The sequence below is a fragment of the Hypanus sabinus genome, chromosome 2 (assembly GCF_030144855.1).
Source record: "Hypanus sabinus isolate sHypSab1 chromosome 2, sHypSab1.hap1, whole genome shotgun sequence".
Taxonomy (NCBI): Eukaryota; Metazoa; Chordata; class Chondrichthyes; order Myliobatiformes; family Dasyatidae; genus Hypanus; species Hypanus sabinus.
In genome coordinates this window covers 109,590,244-109,609,266 of record NC_082707.1, presented here as the reverse complement: position 1 = coordinate 109,609,266, position 19,023 = coordinate 109,590,244, and the positions used below count along the sequence as shown (strand labels likewise).

Sequence of the window (19,023 nt, the reverse complement as noted above, 5' to 3'; positions counted from 1 at the left end):
CTCGCCCTCATTACCTCGAATGAATAGTCCTCCACAATACGAAACTTGTTGTTTTTGTGAGAAATCATACCTTTCTGACGAGCTAATCGACTTAAAAGCTCTTTCTCCCGAGGATAATGGAGACGAACAATCACAGCTCGTGGCTTGTCTTTCGCAGCCGAAAATCTCGAAACTCTGTGGGCACGATAGGTGGGAACACTGTGGGAACAGTAGGTTTAACCCGCAAAGCGTCCTCGCCAAAAATTTCCCACAATAAATTAGAGAAATATTCAGTTAAGTCACCAGACTCGAGATTTTCGGGAAATCCAATAATACGCAAATTCTGTCTGCGAGACCGGTTTTCAAGATCGGTGATTTTAAACTTCTACTGCTCCACTATTTTAGCGGTCGATCGTACCTTCTCCTCCAAAGTTTCGATTGTGCGTATTTTTTCACAAATTATCTTGTCAAGAGCCGCAAACTTTTCTTCATGGCGTTCAATAACTGCTGCCTGCGATTGAAGCTTGATATCAAATGATTTAACGACTTCTTCAAGCTCTGATATTTTCGCAGTAAGTTTGTTTTCCAGACTTGCAAGTTTAGTATCCAGTTTAGTATCCAGAAGACTGGAGATTGCATCGAGAGTTATAGGGTCTTTAGACGATTTCTTAGGTGCAGACATTTTAAGTTTGAAAAAGAAAAATAAATCATAAATATCAACCCATATGATTAAGTACGAAAAGATTTGATTAAAGGGTGATTATAGCTTAAAAAATGAAGAGCGCCTAAAAGGCAGATGTCTACGTCGCCATCTTGAAACTCCACCCCCCTGAATTTCTTTACTCAGAGAGTGGTAGTTGTGTGGAATGAGCTTCCAGTAGAAGTGGTAGAGGCAGGTAGAGGCAATAATCATATTGTCATTTGAAGTAAAATTGGATAGGTATATGGATACGAAAGGAATGGAGGGTTATGGGCTGAGTGCGGGCCAGTGGGACTAGGTGAGTGTAAGCGTTCGGCACGGACTAGAAGGGCTGAGATGGCCTGTTTCCGTGCTGTAATTGTTATATGGTTATTTGAGTCAATTTAAAACATGGGAGATGGGAGAGAGAAACACAAGGCGAAACCTGGAGGAAGAAAGATGAATTAAAGAGTTGGGAAGTTGATTGGTGAAAGAGACAGAAAGCCATGGTAGAAAAAAAGTGGGGGAGGAGCACCAGAGGAAATCCATGGGTGGCCAAGGAGATGAGGGAGGAAAAAGGGGACAGGAAATGGTTCAGGGGTTGTGGGGGGCATTACCTGAAGTGTGAGAAATCAGTGTTCATGCCATCAGGTTAGAGGCCACGCAGACAGAATACAGGTTTCCCCCGCTGTCCGAAAGTAGAGCGTTCCTGTGAAACCTTTTGTAAGCTGAAATGGTGTAAAGTGAAGAAGCAATTACCATTAATTTATACGGGAAAAAGTTTTCAGCATTCCCGGACCCAAAAAATAACCTAACAAATCATACCAAATAACAGATAAAAACTAAAATAACACTAACATTTAGTAAAAGCAGGAATGATATGATAAATACATAGCCTATATAAAGTAGAATCATAGAACCATTGTCCAATGCTTTCTGTTTCAGCTTATTAAGAAGACTGACTGATCTCTCCTTAAGTATATGATAACTTAGCAAAACACCGCACTTTGTACACCCATCAATCCACTCAAGCAATAGACTTTCCATTTTATCCATTACTGGATGCTGAATAAAAGAGACCATTTTGCTATGAGCAGAACGATTAATAACATCAGCAGCTTTCAAGATTCCTTCTCTTTGCGTGTAAATAGTACAAATGGTGGACGCAGGCAAGTTCAACGCACGCACAATGTCTTTATTTTGTTCAGCACGAACGCTTAATTACATCCAGTTTTACACAAAGTGTAACAGCCTTACGAGCTCTCTTAGGCTCTTCTGATACCTTAGGACACATCTTGCTAACGGATGCACAAAATACATCGAGATAAAGCACAGATGCTCACAGACACAGTTCAAAAGCTATGGTGGCGTGGTGCTGAGTGTAGTTCCTGGGGAAGGAGATTGGTGGTGCCACTCTCGCTGCTTGGGGTGCGCACTGCCTTTATAATGGGTCACTGCAAAACAATGCTGAACGCTATATTCGCTTTTCACCTTTTTTCGGAAAAGTAAAAATCCTCTTCAGATTTCCTTTGGTTAGTGAAAATAGGTACTAATGTATGTCTTTCGTAAAAGCGAAGTGGCGTAAAGCAAACTTTTGAAAAGCAGGGGATACCTGTATAAGGTGTTGTTCCTCTAATCTAGGTATGGCTTCATCACAACAGTGGAGTGATGGACATATCAGAATGGGAATAGGAAGTGGAATTAAAATAGGTGGTCACTGGGAGACCTCACTTGTTTTGGCAGATGGGGTATTGGTGCTCAGCGAAGTGGTCTCCCAATCTATATTAGGTGTCATCGATGTACAGGAAGCCACGCGGGGAGCACCAAACACAATATATGACCCCAAAGGACTCACAGGTGAAGTGTCGCCTCATCTGGGGAGAGAAAGATGTGCTTAGTGGGGGATCAACATAGCATCCCATTTCCTGTACTCAGTACTTTGATTTATGAAGACCAGTGTGCTAAGAGCTTTCTTTATGACCTTATCTACCTGTGATGCCACTTTCAATGAATTAGATCCCTTTGTTCTACTGCACTGCTCAGTGCCTTATGGCTCACAGTGTAAGATCTGCCCTTGTTCCTATTGAAGTGCAAAACCTTGCACCTGTCTGCATTAAATTTCATCTGCCTTTCTTCCAGGAGATCTAGATCCTGCTGCAGGCCATGATAGTCTCCTTGCTGTCCACTGCATTCCCAATCTTGGTGTCAGATGCAAATTTGTTGATCCAGTTAACCTCATTATCATCCCTGATCATTGATACAGATATCAAACAACAATGGGCCCAGCACTGATCCCTGAAGCTCTCCAATGTCATAGGCCTCCAGTCAGAGTCAACTATCAACCACCACTCTCTGGCTTCTTCCACAAAGCCTATGTCTAATCCTACTTACTACCTCACCTTGAATGCCAAGGGTCTGAACCTTCATGACCAACATCCCATGGGGACCTTGTCAAATGCCTTACTAAATTCCCTGTTGACATCCACTGTCTTGCCTTCATCAACTTTTCTTGTAACTTCCTCAAAAGCTTGGTAAGTTTGGTTATTCACAACCTACCATGCACAAAGCCATGCTGACTATTCCTAATCAGTGCATGTCTATCCAAATACTCATATATCTGGTTCCTTAGAGTACCTTCCAATAACTTTCCCACTACTGATATCAGGCTCACCAGCCTATAATTTCCTGGTTTATTTTTAGAGCTTTAGTTAAACAGTGGGGGAAAAAATGGCTATCCTCCAATCCTCCAGTACCTCACCTGTTGCTAAAGATGATTTAAATATCTCTGCTAGGGTTCTTGCAATTTCTGCACTTGCCTTCCACAGGGTCTGAGGGTACACTTGGTTAGGCCATGGGGACTTATCCACTCTGATTTGCCTCAAGATAGCAAACAAAACCTCGTCTGTAATCTGTATAGGGTCCATGATCTTGCTACTGCTTTGCCTCACTTCTATAGACTCTGTGTCTGTACCCCGAGTAAATAAAGATACAAAATAATCTCCCCATCTCTTCTGGCTCCACGCATGGATTAACATTCTTTTCTTTCTTTTTCAATCTTTTTATTAAATTTCATATATAAAAAAAAACAGCACATAATAATGAATAGATTACAGATTCAATAAACTTGAGATTACATTAGTAATAGGATAATAATATCCTATTAAAACATCCATCAACAAAAGGTACATAAATCAATCAAGTCTATATAAATATGTATGAAAAAAAAACAAAAATAATCGTCGAAAAAAGAAGAAAAAAAAAATTGAAATTATATATGAGAAAAAATATATATTGAAAAAAAATACTAAACTAAAACTAACATGGGCAATAATAGCACTTTATAAATATATAAAGGTGTCAAGAAAAGAGCTCCGGAACTCCATACCTGAACAAGTATAAGTAGAGAAAAGGATCTGAAATAGGCCAAATTAATTCATATGAAAGTGTCGAATAAATGGTCCCCAGGTTTCTTCAAATTTAATTGAAGAATCAAAGATAGTGCTTCTGATTTTTTCCAAACTCAAATAAGAAATAGTTTGGGAGAACCACTGAAATGTAGTAGGAGGATTTACTTCTTTCCAGTTTTGTAATATAGACCTTCTGGCAATTAATGTTACAAAGGCAATCATTCGTCTGATTGAAGGGGAAAGCTGATTGCCATCTTCATTTGGTATACCGAAAATTGCAGTAATAAAATGGGGTTGTAAATCGATATTCCATACTGAGGAAGTGACATCAAAAATGTCCTTCCAATAGTTATGTAAAGTGGGACATGTCCAAAACATGTGAGTCAATGAAGCCACTTCTAAGTGACATCTGTCACATTGAGGATTAATATGCGAATAAAATCGGGCAAGCTTATCTTTAGACATATAAGCTCTATGTACAATTTTAAATTGTATTAAAGCATGTTTAGCACAAATAGAGGAGGAATTAACCATTTGTAAAATTTTTTCCCATTTCTCTGTTGATATATTACATCGAAGTTCTTTTTCCCATTCTTGTCTAATTCTATCCGATATTTCTGGCTGTATCTTCATAATCATGTTATAAATAAAAGCTACTAATCCCTTCTGACAAGGATTAAAAGTAAAAATCAAATCTGAAAAATCCGATGGAGTTGAGTTAGGAAAAGATGGAAGAATTTTATGTAAGAAATTTCTAATTTGTAAGTATCTAAAAAAATTAGATTTAGGTAATTCAAATTTGTTGGATAGTTGATCAAAAGACATCAAAGTACCTTCAAAAAAAAGATCACGAAAACATTTTATACCTTTCCTTTTCCATATACTAAAAGCTTGATCTGTCAATGAAGGTTTAAAAAAAAAATTACATAAAATAGGGCTGTCCAGAGCAAAGTTTTTCAGATTAAAGAATTTGCGAAATTGAAACCAAATTCGTAATGTATGTTTAACAACAGGGTTAGATATCTGTTTATTGAATTTGGGTAAATCAATAGGAAGAAAAGAACCAAGAACGGAAAATATAGAATATCCCTTAACCTCACTACATTCTAAATTTACCCACTGTGGGCACACAGGTGAATCCAAATCTAGTTTCCAGTACATTAGGTTACGAATATTATTCGCCCAATAATAAAATCTAAAGTTAGGTAAAGCTAGACCACCATCTTTTTTAGACTTTTGTAATTGCCTTTTGCTTAACCTAGGATTTTTATTTTGCCACACAAATGAGGAAATTTTTGAATCAATATTATCAAAAAAAGCTTTAGGAATAAAAATTGGTAAAGCTTGGAATAAATATAAAAATTTCGGTAAAATCATCATTTTAATAGCATTAATCCGACCAACTAATGATAAAAATAAGGGAGACCATCTAGTAGTAAGTTGCTGAATTTGATGAAGCATAGGTAAAAAATTCAGTCCAAATAAATCTTTATATTTCTTGGTGATTTTTATACCTAAATAGATAAAGTTATCAGTAACAACTTTAAATGGCATCCTATCACTCAATAAAGTTTGCGCGTTTAAAGGGAATAACTCACTCTTATCTAAGTTTAATTTATAACCAGAAAAGCTACCAAATTGAGCCAACAAGGATAAAATAGCAGAAATAGACCTACTAGGATTAGAAATATATAACAACAAATCATCAGCATAAAGCGATAATTTGTATAACTTCTCATTACGGGTAATACCAAAAATATTAGGAGACTCACGAATAGCAATAGCTAAAGGTTCTAATGCAATATTAAATAATAAAGGACTTAAAGGACAACCTTGTCTCGTACCACGAGATAATTGAAAAAAAGAGGATCTATAATTATTTGTAAGAACAGAAGCAACAGGTTTATAATATATTAATTTAATCCATGATATAAAATTAGGACTAAAATTAAAGTTTCTCAATGCATTAAATAAATATGTCCATTCAACTCTATCAAAGGCTTTTTCAGCATCTAATGAGATAACACATTCTGGGGTTGTAGGTGATGAAGTATAAATTATGTTAATCAATTTTCTAATATTAAAAAAGGAATATCGATTCCTAATAAAACCAGTTTGATCTTCTGAAATAATCTGTGGTAATACCTTTTCTAATCTAATGGCTAAAATTTTTGTAAGAATCTTAGAGTCTACATTTAATAATGATATAGGGCGATAAGATGCACATAAAGTAGGATCTTTATCTTTTTTAAGAATTAAAGAGATAGTAGCTTCATAAAACGATTGAGGTAGTCTCTTCTTAACAAACGCATCATTAAAGATTTCACATAGCCAAGGAGAAAGCAATAAAGAAAAAGTTTTAAAAAATTCTACAATAAAACCATCAGGACCAGGAGCTTTCCCTGAATTCATTGATGAGATAGCCTCTCTTATTTCATCCATAGAAATAGGAGCCTCAAGCAAGCTACAATCTTCATCTATCAGTTTAGGAATATTCAAATTATTAAAAAAATTATCCATCGTAAACCGGTCACCGTCAAATTCTGATTGATATAAAGATTTATAAAAATCTTGAAAAGTGTTATTGATTTCTTTATAATCAGTAGTTAAATTACCGTCTTGTTTACGAATTTTAATAATTTGTCGCTTAGTCGAAATAGCTTTTAATTGATTAGCTAACAATTTACCAGTTCGATCACTATGAATATAAAATTGAGCCCTAGTCTTAATTAATTGATTCTCAATTGAAGAAGATAATAATAAACTATGTTCCATTTGAAGCTCAACTCTCTTCTTATAAAGTTCTTTGGTAGGAGTAACGGAATAAATCTTATCAATTTCTTTAATTTTATCCACCAATAAAGCTATATCTGAATATCTTTGTTTTCTTTTACCAGCGGAATATGAAATAATTTGTCCACGAATAAAAGCCTTGAAAGAGTCCCAAAGTATTCCTTTATCAATCTCTTCATTATAGTTTGTTGAAAAAAATAAGTCAATTTGTTGCTTTATGAAGGTAATAAATTCTGGATCTTGAAGTAAAGTAGCATTAAGTCTCCAGGATCTAGTATTGATAGAAGAGTCCGAAATCTTGATAGATAACTTCAAAGGCGCATGATCCGAAATAGCAATAGAATCGTATTTACAATCAATAACATCTGTTAATAAACGATGATCAATAAGAAAGTAATCAATTCTAGAATAACTATGATATACATGTGAAAAAAATGAAAATTCTTTATCTTTAGGGTTCAAAAACCGCCATATTTCAGTAATTCCAGAATCAACCATAAAAGAATTAATAAGTAAAGCTGATCTATTCGGAAGAGTTCGAATAGGTTTAGATCTATCCATCGAAGGATTCAAACAACAATTAAAGTCTCCACCCATAATCAACATATATTCATTCAAATTAGGAAGAGAAGTAAATAAACGTTTAAAAAATTCAGGACAATCAAAGTTTGGAGCATAAATATTAACTAAAACAACTTTCCGATTAAAAAGTGAACCAGTTATCAACAAAAATCTACCCTGTGGATCAGAAATAATTTCATAATGTGTAAACGAAATTGAGGCGTCTATAAAAATAGACACACCCCTAATTTTAGCGGTACAATTTGAGTGAAATTGTTGACCTTTCCAGAACCTAAAAAAACGTTGATTATCCTCCCTCCTAATATGGGTCTCCTGTGCAAAAATAATATTAGCGTTCAATCTATGGAATACTTTAAATATTTTTTTACGTTTAATCGGATGATTTAAACCATTAGTATTCCACGAGATAAAGTTAATAGATTTATCCATCATACCAATATTAATTGTGTGTATCATAAAAGGTTAAAAAGACACATAACCCACAATTTAGGAAGAAGGAAAATTGATTCAGGAGCAACCGGAGATCCTGACACCTCAACAATATTAACAATTTAAAGTCAGCCCATAAACTAAAAGCAAAAAAATAAAAAGCAAAAGCATGAAAAAAGATCCCTCCCCCCTCCCCCCACCCTTTGAAAGAAAGCCAAGCGGCAGGCGCATAAACTAATACTAATATTACCCCCATTTCAAGATGGCAGCTCCATAAGAAAATTTTTTAAGAAAAAACTATATAACACCCTAATTAAAATATAGAGTTGCAAAAAAAAAATATATATATATATATATATATATATATACACATACACATACACACACATATCAGACAAATCAAAAAAAAACTAAAATAGTAAAACCAGAAAAATCATTAATAAAAAAAATGAACATTAAAGTTTAAAAATGTAATACATCTTTAAAAAAGAAATTCCATATTCAGATACAAAGATGACGTTTCACAAGCCAAGACTTATGGGAAGAAGAAATGACATTTTGAGAAAGCCATATTACAAAATATGAATATAAATTCAGCAATCTAATAAGAAAATTTAGTAAAAAAGTTATCAAAATAGAATTTTTAAAAAAAAAAGGTTTAATAGACACTACAACATATATAAAAAAAAACTAAAAAAAAAGAATTCAAAACCTTTGTTCCATTTCTAAATACAGGCAAGCAAATAAACGCTTATAAAAAGTAAAGACTTATGGGAAGAAGAAATGACATTTTGAAAAAATAATTCATTATTACAAAATACAAACGTGTATAAAAAAGGATATTATAAAAATTAAAACAGCATCTATAAGCAATAATAATAGTAGTAAAAAAAAAAGACCCAGACCCATAGTTCAAAATAAAAAGTTATAACCCAACTTCCAGGGTTAAAACTTAAAATGAAATGACATCCTCTCTCCAAAAAAAAATCTTCAATGTAACTCATAGTTCAAGTTGCACTAGAGGATCGATATTCTTCAACAAATTTCTTCGCTTCTTCAGGAGTGTTAAAAAAGTGTAGACTGTTGTCGGGCAGCACCATTCTAAGCTTCGCTGGATACATTAAAGCTTGTTTAAATCCAATCGAATGAATCTCTGCCATCACTGGTTTAAAAGCGATCCTGGCTTTCATTACTTCATACGAATAGTCCTCAACTATTCGAAATGAGTAATTTCTGTAGGAGATCATACCTTTTTTACGAGCTAATCGAATTAGAAGCTCTTTCTCACGAGGATAATGAAGGCGAACAATCACCGCTCGTGGTTTATCAGGCACAGACGAAAGCCTCGCAACTCTATGAGCGCGGTCAATAACAGGTTCATTTTTCAAACCTTCACCACCGAAAATTTCCCACAGTAATTTAGAGAAAAATTCAGTTAAATCACCGGACTCAACTTTTTCGGGAATTCCGATGATGCGCAAATTCTGTCTGCGAGAACGATTTTCAAGATCAGTAATTTTAAACTTGTACTGATCTAAAGTTTTAGCAGTCGACTCTATCTTCTTCTCTAACACTTCAATTGTACGTGCTTTTTCACAAATTGATTGTTCAAGAGTCGTGATCTTATTTCCATGCTGTTGAACCTCTAACGCCTGCGACTGAAACTTAGTTTCAAGCGATTTAACAACTCCTTCAAGATCGGATATTTTCGAAGTAATCCTCCTTTCCAAACTTAACAGTTTACTGTCCAATTTACCTTCTAGTCTGCCTTCCAGACCCGCAAATTTAGCATCCAGTTTATTGTCCAATTTACCTTCCATACCCGCAAATTTAACATCCAGTTTAATGTCCAAAAGACCAGAAATTGCGTCGATGGATACAGGATCCTTAGCCGATTTCTTACTTGTAGCCATTTTAAGTTTGACAAGATTAGATCAACTATTATTTTAGGAAAAAAGGGTCAATCAAAGGTAGCAACTCATATGATTAAGTTCGAAAAGATCTAATTAAAGGGTGATTATAGTTAAAAAAATAAAGAGCGCCTAAAAGGCAGATGCTTACGTCGCCATCTTGAAACTCCACCCCCCGGATTAACATTCTGATCTTCCAGAGGACCAATTTTGTCCCTTGCAATCCTCTTGCTTTTAATATAGCTGTAGAAACCCTTAGGATTCTCCTTCACCTTGCCTGCTTAACTGTCAACTGCTCTCAGCTTTCCCCCACCCACTGAGTATCCTTTGATGCGAGGAAGACATGTTTTGGGAAGTATAAACTTCCCTCCTCTTGTATTGTATACCTTCTTCACTACCTTATCTGCCTGTGCTGCCCCTTCACCAATCTCCGATCTTGTGTACTGAGATCCATTTGTATTGACTGACACTCTGAAGCCCTGTATTTATTGCATATGTTCTGCCCTATTAGTCCTCCCAAAAAAAATCCCATCTACCATTGCTCTTTCTACTGATCAACATTATTTTGTAACCTTTGACTATCTTCACGATCAACAGTGATGCCAATTTTCATGTCATCTGCAAACGTATTTATCTTATCCCTGTATTCATACCCAAACTGTTAAAGTATATAACAAATGAATCTCGTGAGTATGAAAGCAATTGAGATTCAGTTTAAAAATAAAGCTATTGTCATTGCAGGTCATTTGACATTAGGCTTTGATGACTTACTTGCTGCGAGTTTAATAGGCAGAAGTTGTTAAACAACACCATAAATGTTAAATCAAAGCAAAAATATTGCAGTGGCTGCGGAGTTTTCTTAAAATTAAAAACACATTGTGAGGTCAGTTTTGAAATACAGCTCATAACATTTGTAATATATGCTGCAGGAACTTCAACTCTAATGCTAACATAAAAATAATTTTCAAATCTGTTTACCTACACAGTGCTGTTATTTTCGATTGCAGCAGGTTGCTGCTTTAGAACATGTCCTTAATTCTTCAGCAATCCATAGCTCAATTGACCAACTCAATCTCATTTTTTGTGCTCCCGAAAATTTATTTTACCCTATGGCTGAAGAATTTTGTTTAACATTTTTACAAATTTTTCAGAATAGCAAACAAATTTCAAAAATCCCTTCAGAATCATTAAACAGCAATATTTTCTCTAATATGTAGTGTTGGAGCTTATTTTTGCTGGCAATGGAAGACAAGATGAAACGAAGATGATGAAAAAATTAGAGTTGGAGATAAAAATGGAAGCTATTTTACATGCTGCAATTGGAGTTCTCTGGTGTTTTGTTTTTGGTTCAGCAAAAGTCAGTCTCAACTCTGACTTTGCTGATGCCATGCAGGCTGCTGTAAGAAAGAGGAGAATGTAAATGTGTTTTCAGTCATATTAGTACTTGTTAAATACAGATATTATTCACCCTAATGTTCACCTGTGATATTATTTGACCCTAAGCTTGGAACTGAAGAATGACCACATGAGGGAGTTGTTGATCTCTCAGCATTTGTGAAATTATTTCCCATCAAGAGAGCAGTTTAAAACAAGAGAAAATCTTCAAATGCTGGAAATCTGAGCAACACACACGCAATGCTGGGGAACTCAGCAGGCCAGGCAGCATCTGTGAAAAAGAGTAAACAGTTGATGTTTCAGGCAGAGACCCTTCGGCAGGAATGGAGAAAGAAAGATGAGTCAGAGTAAGAAGTTGAGAGGAGGAAAAAATACAAGGTGGTAGCTGAAACTGTGAGGGGGCTGTAAAGACTGGGAAGTTGATTGGTGAAAGAGATGCTGAGCTGGAGAAGGGGAATCATGGGAGAGGACAAAAGGCAATGGAGGAAAGAAAAGGGAGAGGTGATAGGCAGATAAGGAGATAAGGTGAAACAGCAAAGGGGATGGGGAATACTGAAGGGGGACAGAGGCATTACTGGAAGTTCGAGAAATCAATTTTCATGCTATCAGGTTGGAGGCTACCCAGACGGAATACAAGGTGTTGCTCCTCCAACCTGAGTGTGGCCATGTCATGGTAACAGGGAAGTCCATGGACTGTTGTGGGAATGGAAGTGGAATTAAAATGGGTGGCCACTGGGAGATCCTGCTTTTTCCTGTCAACAAAAGCGTAGGTGCTTGGCAAAGCAGTCTCCCAATCTACATTGGGTCTCACCAATATACAGGAGGCCACACTGAGAGCACCGGATACAGTCTCACAGGTGAAGTGTCACTTCACCTGGGAGGACTGTAGGACTGTTTAGGGCCCTGAATCGTAGTGATGGAGGAGATGTTGGGGGTGGTATAGCACTTGTTCTTCTTGCATGGGTAAGTGTCAGGAGAGAGATAAAAGGGGAGGGATGAATGGACAAGGGAGTTGTGTAGGGAGCGATCCCTGCAGTAAGGAGGGGTGGGGGGCAGGACTAAACAGCAGCTTAAAAGGCTGGAGATGAAAAACCTAGTAATAAAAAAAATGTCTTCCATCTTGTTTGCTTTTTGCCAGAGCCATTCCTCATCCATTCATCACATGGTTATACTGTTAAATCTGCATGTCTGTAATTGCTGTTGTCCATTGTTAACACTAACATTTCACCGGACTGAATTGTAACTGCATGAAATGTGTGGATGTGTAGGAGAATATGTGTGTGAGTTTTCTTGGTGTGCTTGTATTTTTTCATGTATACAGAAAGCAGTCTTGATCTTGAATTCACCAATATTCCCATCCATATGTTCTCACAGCTGAACACAACTCATTTGCCACATCCCAACACTCCAAGGAAGCAGTGTCCCTTCCGACCCCCAAGCCCTGTAGCATTGTTATCCTCAGATTTGGATCCACTTCACAGGAGGCAGTCAGATTTGCACAGGAGACAGTCAGCTGAGAACAATTTACGCTGCCCAGGTCGCAGGCAGCTTCCCTTCCTTCCAGGCAACACCAAGCTGCCTTCTATCATTCGCATCTCCAAAGCTCAGCTCCAACAGGTGAACCAGTAGATTTTGTTTACAGTATTCTTTACTGTAGTTGAGTTTTTAAAAAAACTATTCCAGCATTGTATTTACTTTCAATCCATTTGGTACTAACCCTAAATTCAATGATTTAAAAAATGTATTAACCTTTTTATTTCATTAACATTCTGGGAATATGTTTTGGTTAAGGAACAGTCATCAATGTTTGAAAGGATCTTCATAAGTTTTAACAGATAGGCTATCTAAATGAACACTCAATTTGAGCGTGTGTCATTGAGGTTAATTACAATAAAACAGTTTTTTTTCTAAGGATGTTAGATATAAATATGTTTCATCATTTAAGTTAGAATGTTGTCACTGCATCAATTAAATAACTGCTGTTTGACAAATGAATCAGAAAAATAACTGGTGTTTTTAACAATTTTGGTGGTGGGCAGGGGTGCAATCTAACCTTTCATCAGAACTAAGCAAAATTAGAAATGAGTGTGTTTATAGTGCAGAGGCAGCAGGTGGGGTTGGAGAGGTCAAAGGGATTGTCTGTGATTGGGTGGGAACCAAAAGACAAATGGTAGTGGTGTTGGCTGAGAGAGGAGGGAATTTTAGTTACATCGGATCTGTATGACTTGAAGGAAAAGATGTGTGAAGATGGGGAAGAGAATGAAATAAAATCATTGCTGGAAGTGTAAGATGCGCAACACACTACATTTGAAATGAGAGTGTGCTGGAACTGTCCAGCAGGCCAGGCAGCGTCATCAGAGAAAGAAAAACCTGAGTTAATGTTATGACATGATCACAGCTAGCTAATTCTGATGATGTTTTATCTCTTCCACTTGCCTTGGTCTTATTTGGAATGATGTATGGGACTTAAGTCAGAGATTGGAGTTGGACAGAGAGTTAAAGTGTCAGGCAACTGAAAGATCAGGGTTGTCCTTGTAGAGTGAATGGAGGCTTCCTGTTTAAGACATCACTCAATCTGTGCTTGGTTTCTGCAGAACAATGACACAGCATTGTGAGCATCAAACACATGGAGTAGGTGCCACCAGTCCCTAGTAATGGCCTGAACTCACCATGCTGACTAAGGTGCTGCTCTGAGTGTCATAAACGAACCCTGAGCGGCTGCATTTCTCTCCCTGACCTACCTATAACCAACCTGCACAGGCAGCCTCTCCACACTAAACCTTTGGGGATTCATTGCTGGGAGGATGCCGCAGAGTACATGGCTTTGAACCTCATTCTGAGCACAGCAGTGTGAGATCTGAGTGGATTTTTTTTATATATAAAAGTACTGATGGGATACATGTCATAGAGGATTTGGACTTCCAAAAATGCTGTAATGAATCAGCACTTGACAGGTGGACAGATCAGCTTCAGTTAACAAGTTTTTGTTGATCTCTTTTGGCTGGCATCACCAGTTTTGCAGTCTCTCTTGGTCTTTACCCTATCCCAAGCATTCCCTTGTTCTCTTCACCATACCACTTTTCTGCAACTTAAAACATTCATAATTTTCTATCTTTGCCCAGTCTGATAAGAAGTTCTCAACCTAAAATATTAATCCATTTTTCTCTTCACAGATGCTTTCTGACTGCTGAGTATCTCCAGCATTTTCTGTTTTTATCTATCCCCCCTGTTTACTATTCCATTCCCAACAAATCTCACAACTAGGTCACAGAATCAGAATCATTCATTGTATGTTATAGAGTTATGGACTGTGATGGAGAATCTTTAGGCTTCATTTTCAGCCAATATAAGGTTTAAAACAAAGTTCCAGTACAGAACTAATTGTGTCTTGTTGCTTGATGCAGCCCCAGTGTCCACTTGACCAAAAATGCCCCAGCATGGATCCACAGATGAGACGTGACTGGATTATTTTTCACTCAGTATGTTCAGATGCTGATGTAATATTGCACTTCTGGAACAATCCACTGTTCGTGATGATGAGAATAATTCTCTGTTTTGGAGAGTTTGGCCAGAATCATGGTAGAAAGGGCAGTTGGCATTCTCAAAAATCCCTGTAGTCATTGACACTGCCCCATAGAATGCACTAAATAGAATGAATTTTGGCATCTTTCTCAGTATCCTTGAGAGAGGCTTTTTGTCAGTTTCCTAGTTACTCCACTACTCTTGAATAAAATCTACTACTGCCTCTTAATTTTTAGACTCCTGAGGCACAGAATTGCAAATGGTTCGAAAATGAATGAAAGCACCAAATATGGAATTTGCATTAGTCTAAAATTTTCATACTAAGATCTGAAATGCAGTGCATCTTGAATGTGTGGCAACATTTATGAACTGCCCAAGCTTATTCCTAGGTTATGTTGATTGTTAACAGAAGGAACACATTTCACTGCATGTTTTTATGTAAGTATGATAAATAAATCTGAAATTTGCTGTAGAAGTTAAAGGATATGATAAATTACATATAATGTCTAAAATGGGGTTTACCAAAATGTATGAAGTCTGTTTCAGCTCCAAGTCTGGGTGAACTCTTCATGAATAAATATACAATTGCATATTGTATAAAATGCAATACAGTAGCTGTTAACTTCCTTGCTGCTTAATTCATGCTTCTGAATAGAAGGCCCAATTGAAATGGACTGTATACTTCTCTGATTCCCTTTTATTGGTGTGGTGCAGTACCATAGTGTAAGTGGGTGTTAAGGCAAAGCAGACAATTGTCTGAAGAAGTTTCTGTTGGTTTGTGGCATTTTAATGTTTTAATCACAAAGATCAAGCCAGATTCTTACTAGTTGCCTAACTCATAAAATTCTAAAACAGCTTTATTGTGCACATTTGTGGTTATTGGAAAAGTAAGGTTCATAATGGAAGTCTCCAATGGATGCTGTTGTGAAGAAACGTGAATTCATTCATTCATTCCTTTCAAGAGGTCTAGAATACAAGAGCAAGGATATGATGCTGAGGCTTTATAAGGCCTCACTTTGAATATTGTGAACAGTTTTGGGCTCCTTATCTAAGAAAAGATGTACTGGCATTGGAGAGCCTCCAGAGGAGGTTCACAAGGATGATTCCACAATGAAAGGGTTATCATACGAGGCACGTTTGATGGCTCTGGGTCTGTACCCACTGGAATTTAGAAGGATGGAGGGAGACCTCATTGAAACCTTTTGAATGTTGAAAAGATTAGTCAGAGTAGATGTAGAATGGATGTTTCCCATAGTGGAGGAGTTTAGGACAAGAAGGCACAGCCTAAGGATAGAGGGGCTTCCATTTAAAACAGATGTGGCAACATTTCTTTAGCCAGAGGGTGGTGAATTTGTGGAATTTATTACCATTGGCAGCTGTAGAGACCAGGTTGTTGGGTGTATTTAAGGCAGAACTTGATGGGTTCTTGATTGGACATGGTATGAAAGGTTACAGGGAGAAGGTCAGGGAGTGGGCTGAGGAAGTGGGGGGGAAGAAAGGATCAGCCTTGATTACATGGTGGAGCAGACTCAGTGGGCCAAATGGCCTAATTCTGTTCCTATCTCTTATGGTCTTATGGGTCCTAGATACCTGAATTCTTCTCTGGTTTTAACCTCAAGATGATAAGCAAAAGGCACAGTAAATTGTAGGAACTAATTCTTATTTAAAGGGTACTTTATTTTATAATATTAGATGGATTCAGCTCTGGATGGCTTGCAGTGTAGGCAGTATCATTTGTTCCATATAACGATGACATACGGAAATGCTTTAAGGTATGGACAGATTAAGTGATTTGGAATTTAATGTGAAGAAAAAGTCATCCTTTTGGGGGAAATGCAAAGTATTCAAAGAGGCCTGTGTGTCGTTTACTTGAATACTTGAAAGTTAAGACACAGATACAGCAAGCAATTAGAAAGGCAAAGTGGTAGTTGCTGTTTATTGCAGGAGGATTTGAGTAAAAGACATCTTGCCATGTTTATATTGTGTCCTGTTGAGACAGCATGTGGGGCGTTATGTGCAGGCCTGTACTTCCAACCAATAGAAGGTTCACCACACTAAATCCAAGAATGGCATGTTTGTGGTGTGAGGAAAGATTAAAGCATGTCAGTCAATACTTGCAAATTCAGTTGAGGTTTTGATGGAGGATACCAAGGTGATTGATGAGGGTGAAGTAGTGGATTTTGTTTACATGGACTTTAGTAAGATGCTTGGTAGGTCTCCCGTGGCAGCTCAATCAGGATGATTCAGAGTCATGGCCTCACTGCTAAATTGGTAGTTTGGATTCATAATCAGTTGGCCCATGAAGTCACAGTAGTGTGTCTGTCTGCAGTTCTGTGGTCAGTCAGACTCAAGCAGAGATCAGTACTGAAAACTTTGTTATTTGGTAAATAACTTGGAATCAAATTTGCATTTTACACGCCATAGTCTTGAAGAGGCTTCGGATTGCATAGAGGGAGAGAGAGAGTTTAAAAGGAGTGGGCGGGGCAGTCAGCACATTTTGTTCACCATGGTCCCGAGGAGACATCAGATTTGCAGATAGTTAGGCACTTCGCAAAGACCAATAAAAAGAAGCTAGATTTAAGCAGAGTGGCCATTGTGGGAGCTGCCAGTGTGTGAGTGGGCCAGAGTTGGAGTGGGGAGTTGAGACTTTAGCTCATCGAAGCTTCAGCACGTTCAGAGCATTGGGGATACTAGACAGGTTTGTGGAATGCTCCTCCTGTGGGTTGTGGGAAGGTAAGGAGAGGTCTAGTGTTCCTGATGACTACACCTGCAGGAAGTACATTCAACTACAGCTTCTATTAGACCATGTTAAGGAGTTGGAGCTGGAGCTAGTTCAACTAAGGATCATTCCGGAGGCTGTGGGGTTGTAGATAGGACATATAGAGAGGTAGTTACACCCAAGGGTCATGACACAGGTAACTATCCAGAGGGTGACTATCTAGAGGGGGAAAGGGGATGGGCAGCCAGTACAGAGTATCCCTGTGGTAATTCCCCTCAACAACTGTTATAATGCTTTGCATAATATTGGGGTGTGGAGAATGACCAAGCAGAGGAAAGACACAGTGGTCAGGACCCTGGCAGTCAGTCTGGCTCTGTGGCTCAGAAGGGCAGGGGAATAGAAGAGGTGAGCTGCAGTGATGGGGTATTTGTTGGTTAGTCAAACAGAAAGGTACTTTGGAAGAGAACAAAATTTCCAGATTGTTTGTTGCAAGGGTGCCAGGGTCATGGACACTGGAATGAGTCCATAGCATTCTTAAGTGGGAGGGTGAGCAGCCAGAGGACGTGGCCCACATCAGTACCAAGAACATGGGTAGGATGGGTGATGAGGTCCTACAAGGTGAGTTCAGGGAGATAGGTGCTAAATTAAAGGACAGGTCCTCCAAGGTTGTGATCTCAAGATTGATACCTGTGCCACATGCTAATGAGGTAAGAAATGGTAAGATCGTATAGTTTAACACCTGGCTAAAGATGTGGTGCAGGAGAAAGGGGGCCTCAGAGTTTTGGATCTGGGCTGTCTTCCAGGGAAGGTGGGACCTGTACAGAAAGGACTGTTTGCAGCTGAATTGGAGGAGAGGGCTAATGTCCTGGTGGAAAGGTTTGCTTTGATAGTGCTACATGGGGAGGGGGGTGCTTAAACTGGAGTTGCATGGGGATGGGAACCCTGGCACCAGAAAAGATGGTGGAGTGGTTGTGAAGAAAAACGTTGTTAAACCGGCATACAGAGTCAGAAATCAAAAGCTTGAGCATGGTGGAATGAATATGTTGAGTTGTGTATATTTCAATGTGAGGAGTAGTGTAGGAACGGCATCTCAGGGCGTCTTAACAACATCTTTCTACACAACCACATCTTCCTCCATAACCCAAGAGATATTGAGGTGCTAGTTAGGGAAGAAAAGGAGGTGCATAATAGACTGGAACAAATGAGGTGCTTATGAAGTATAAGAAACGCAAGAAAACACTTAAGAAAGATATCAGAAGGGCTAAAAGAAGGCTTGAGGTTGCCCGAGCAAACAAGGTGAAAGAAAGTCCATATAATGTAGGAGCAGAATTAGGCCATTTGGCCCATCATGTCTGCTTGGCCATGTAATGATGCCTGATCTTCTTTTCCCCTCCTCAGCCCCATTCCCTGACTTTCTCCCTATAACCTTTGATGCTGTTTCCAATCAAGAGCCTATCAATTTCTGCCTTAAATACCTGGCCTCCATAGCTGCCTGTGATAATAAATTCCACAAATTCACCACCCTCTGGCTAAAGAAATTTCTCTGCATCTCTGTTCTGAATGGATGCTCCTCTCTACTGGCTCCTACTGGCTCTCTACTGGCTCCTC

At 37.9% G+C, this 19,023-nt stretch overlaps 1 protein-coding gene across 2 annotated transcripts in view; it reads left to right on the top strand.

Moving 5' to 3' along the window:
- The window catches only part of LOC132382062 (tau-tubulin kinase 2-like), a 377,848-nt gene that overhangs the window by 333,882 nt on the left and 24,943 nt on the right, over nt 1–19,023 (top strand). The window contains exon 14 of one of the 2 annotated variants that reach the window (XM_059951909.1): nt 12,549–12,791. The exons of the other annotated variant lie outside the window; for it this stretch is intronic. Coding sequence (XP_059807892.1) covers nt 12,549–12,791 — 243 coding nt within the window. The remainder of the gene's footprint in view (nt 1–12,548; nt 12,792–19,023) is intronic. 2 annotated transcript variants of the gene reach the window in all.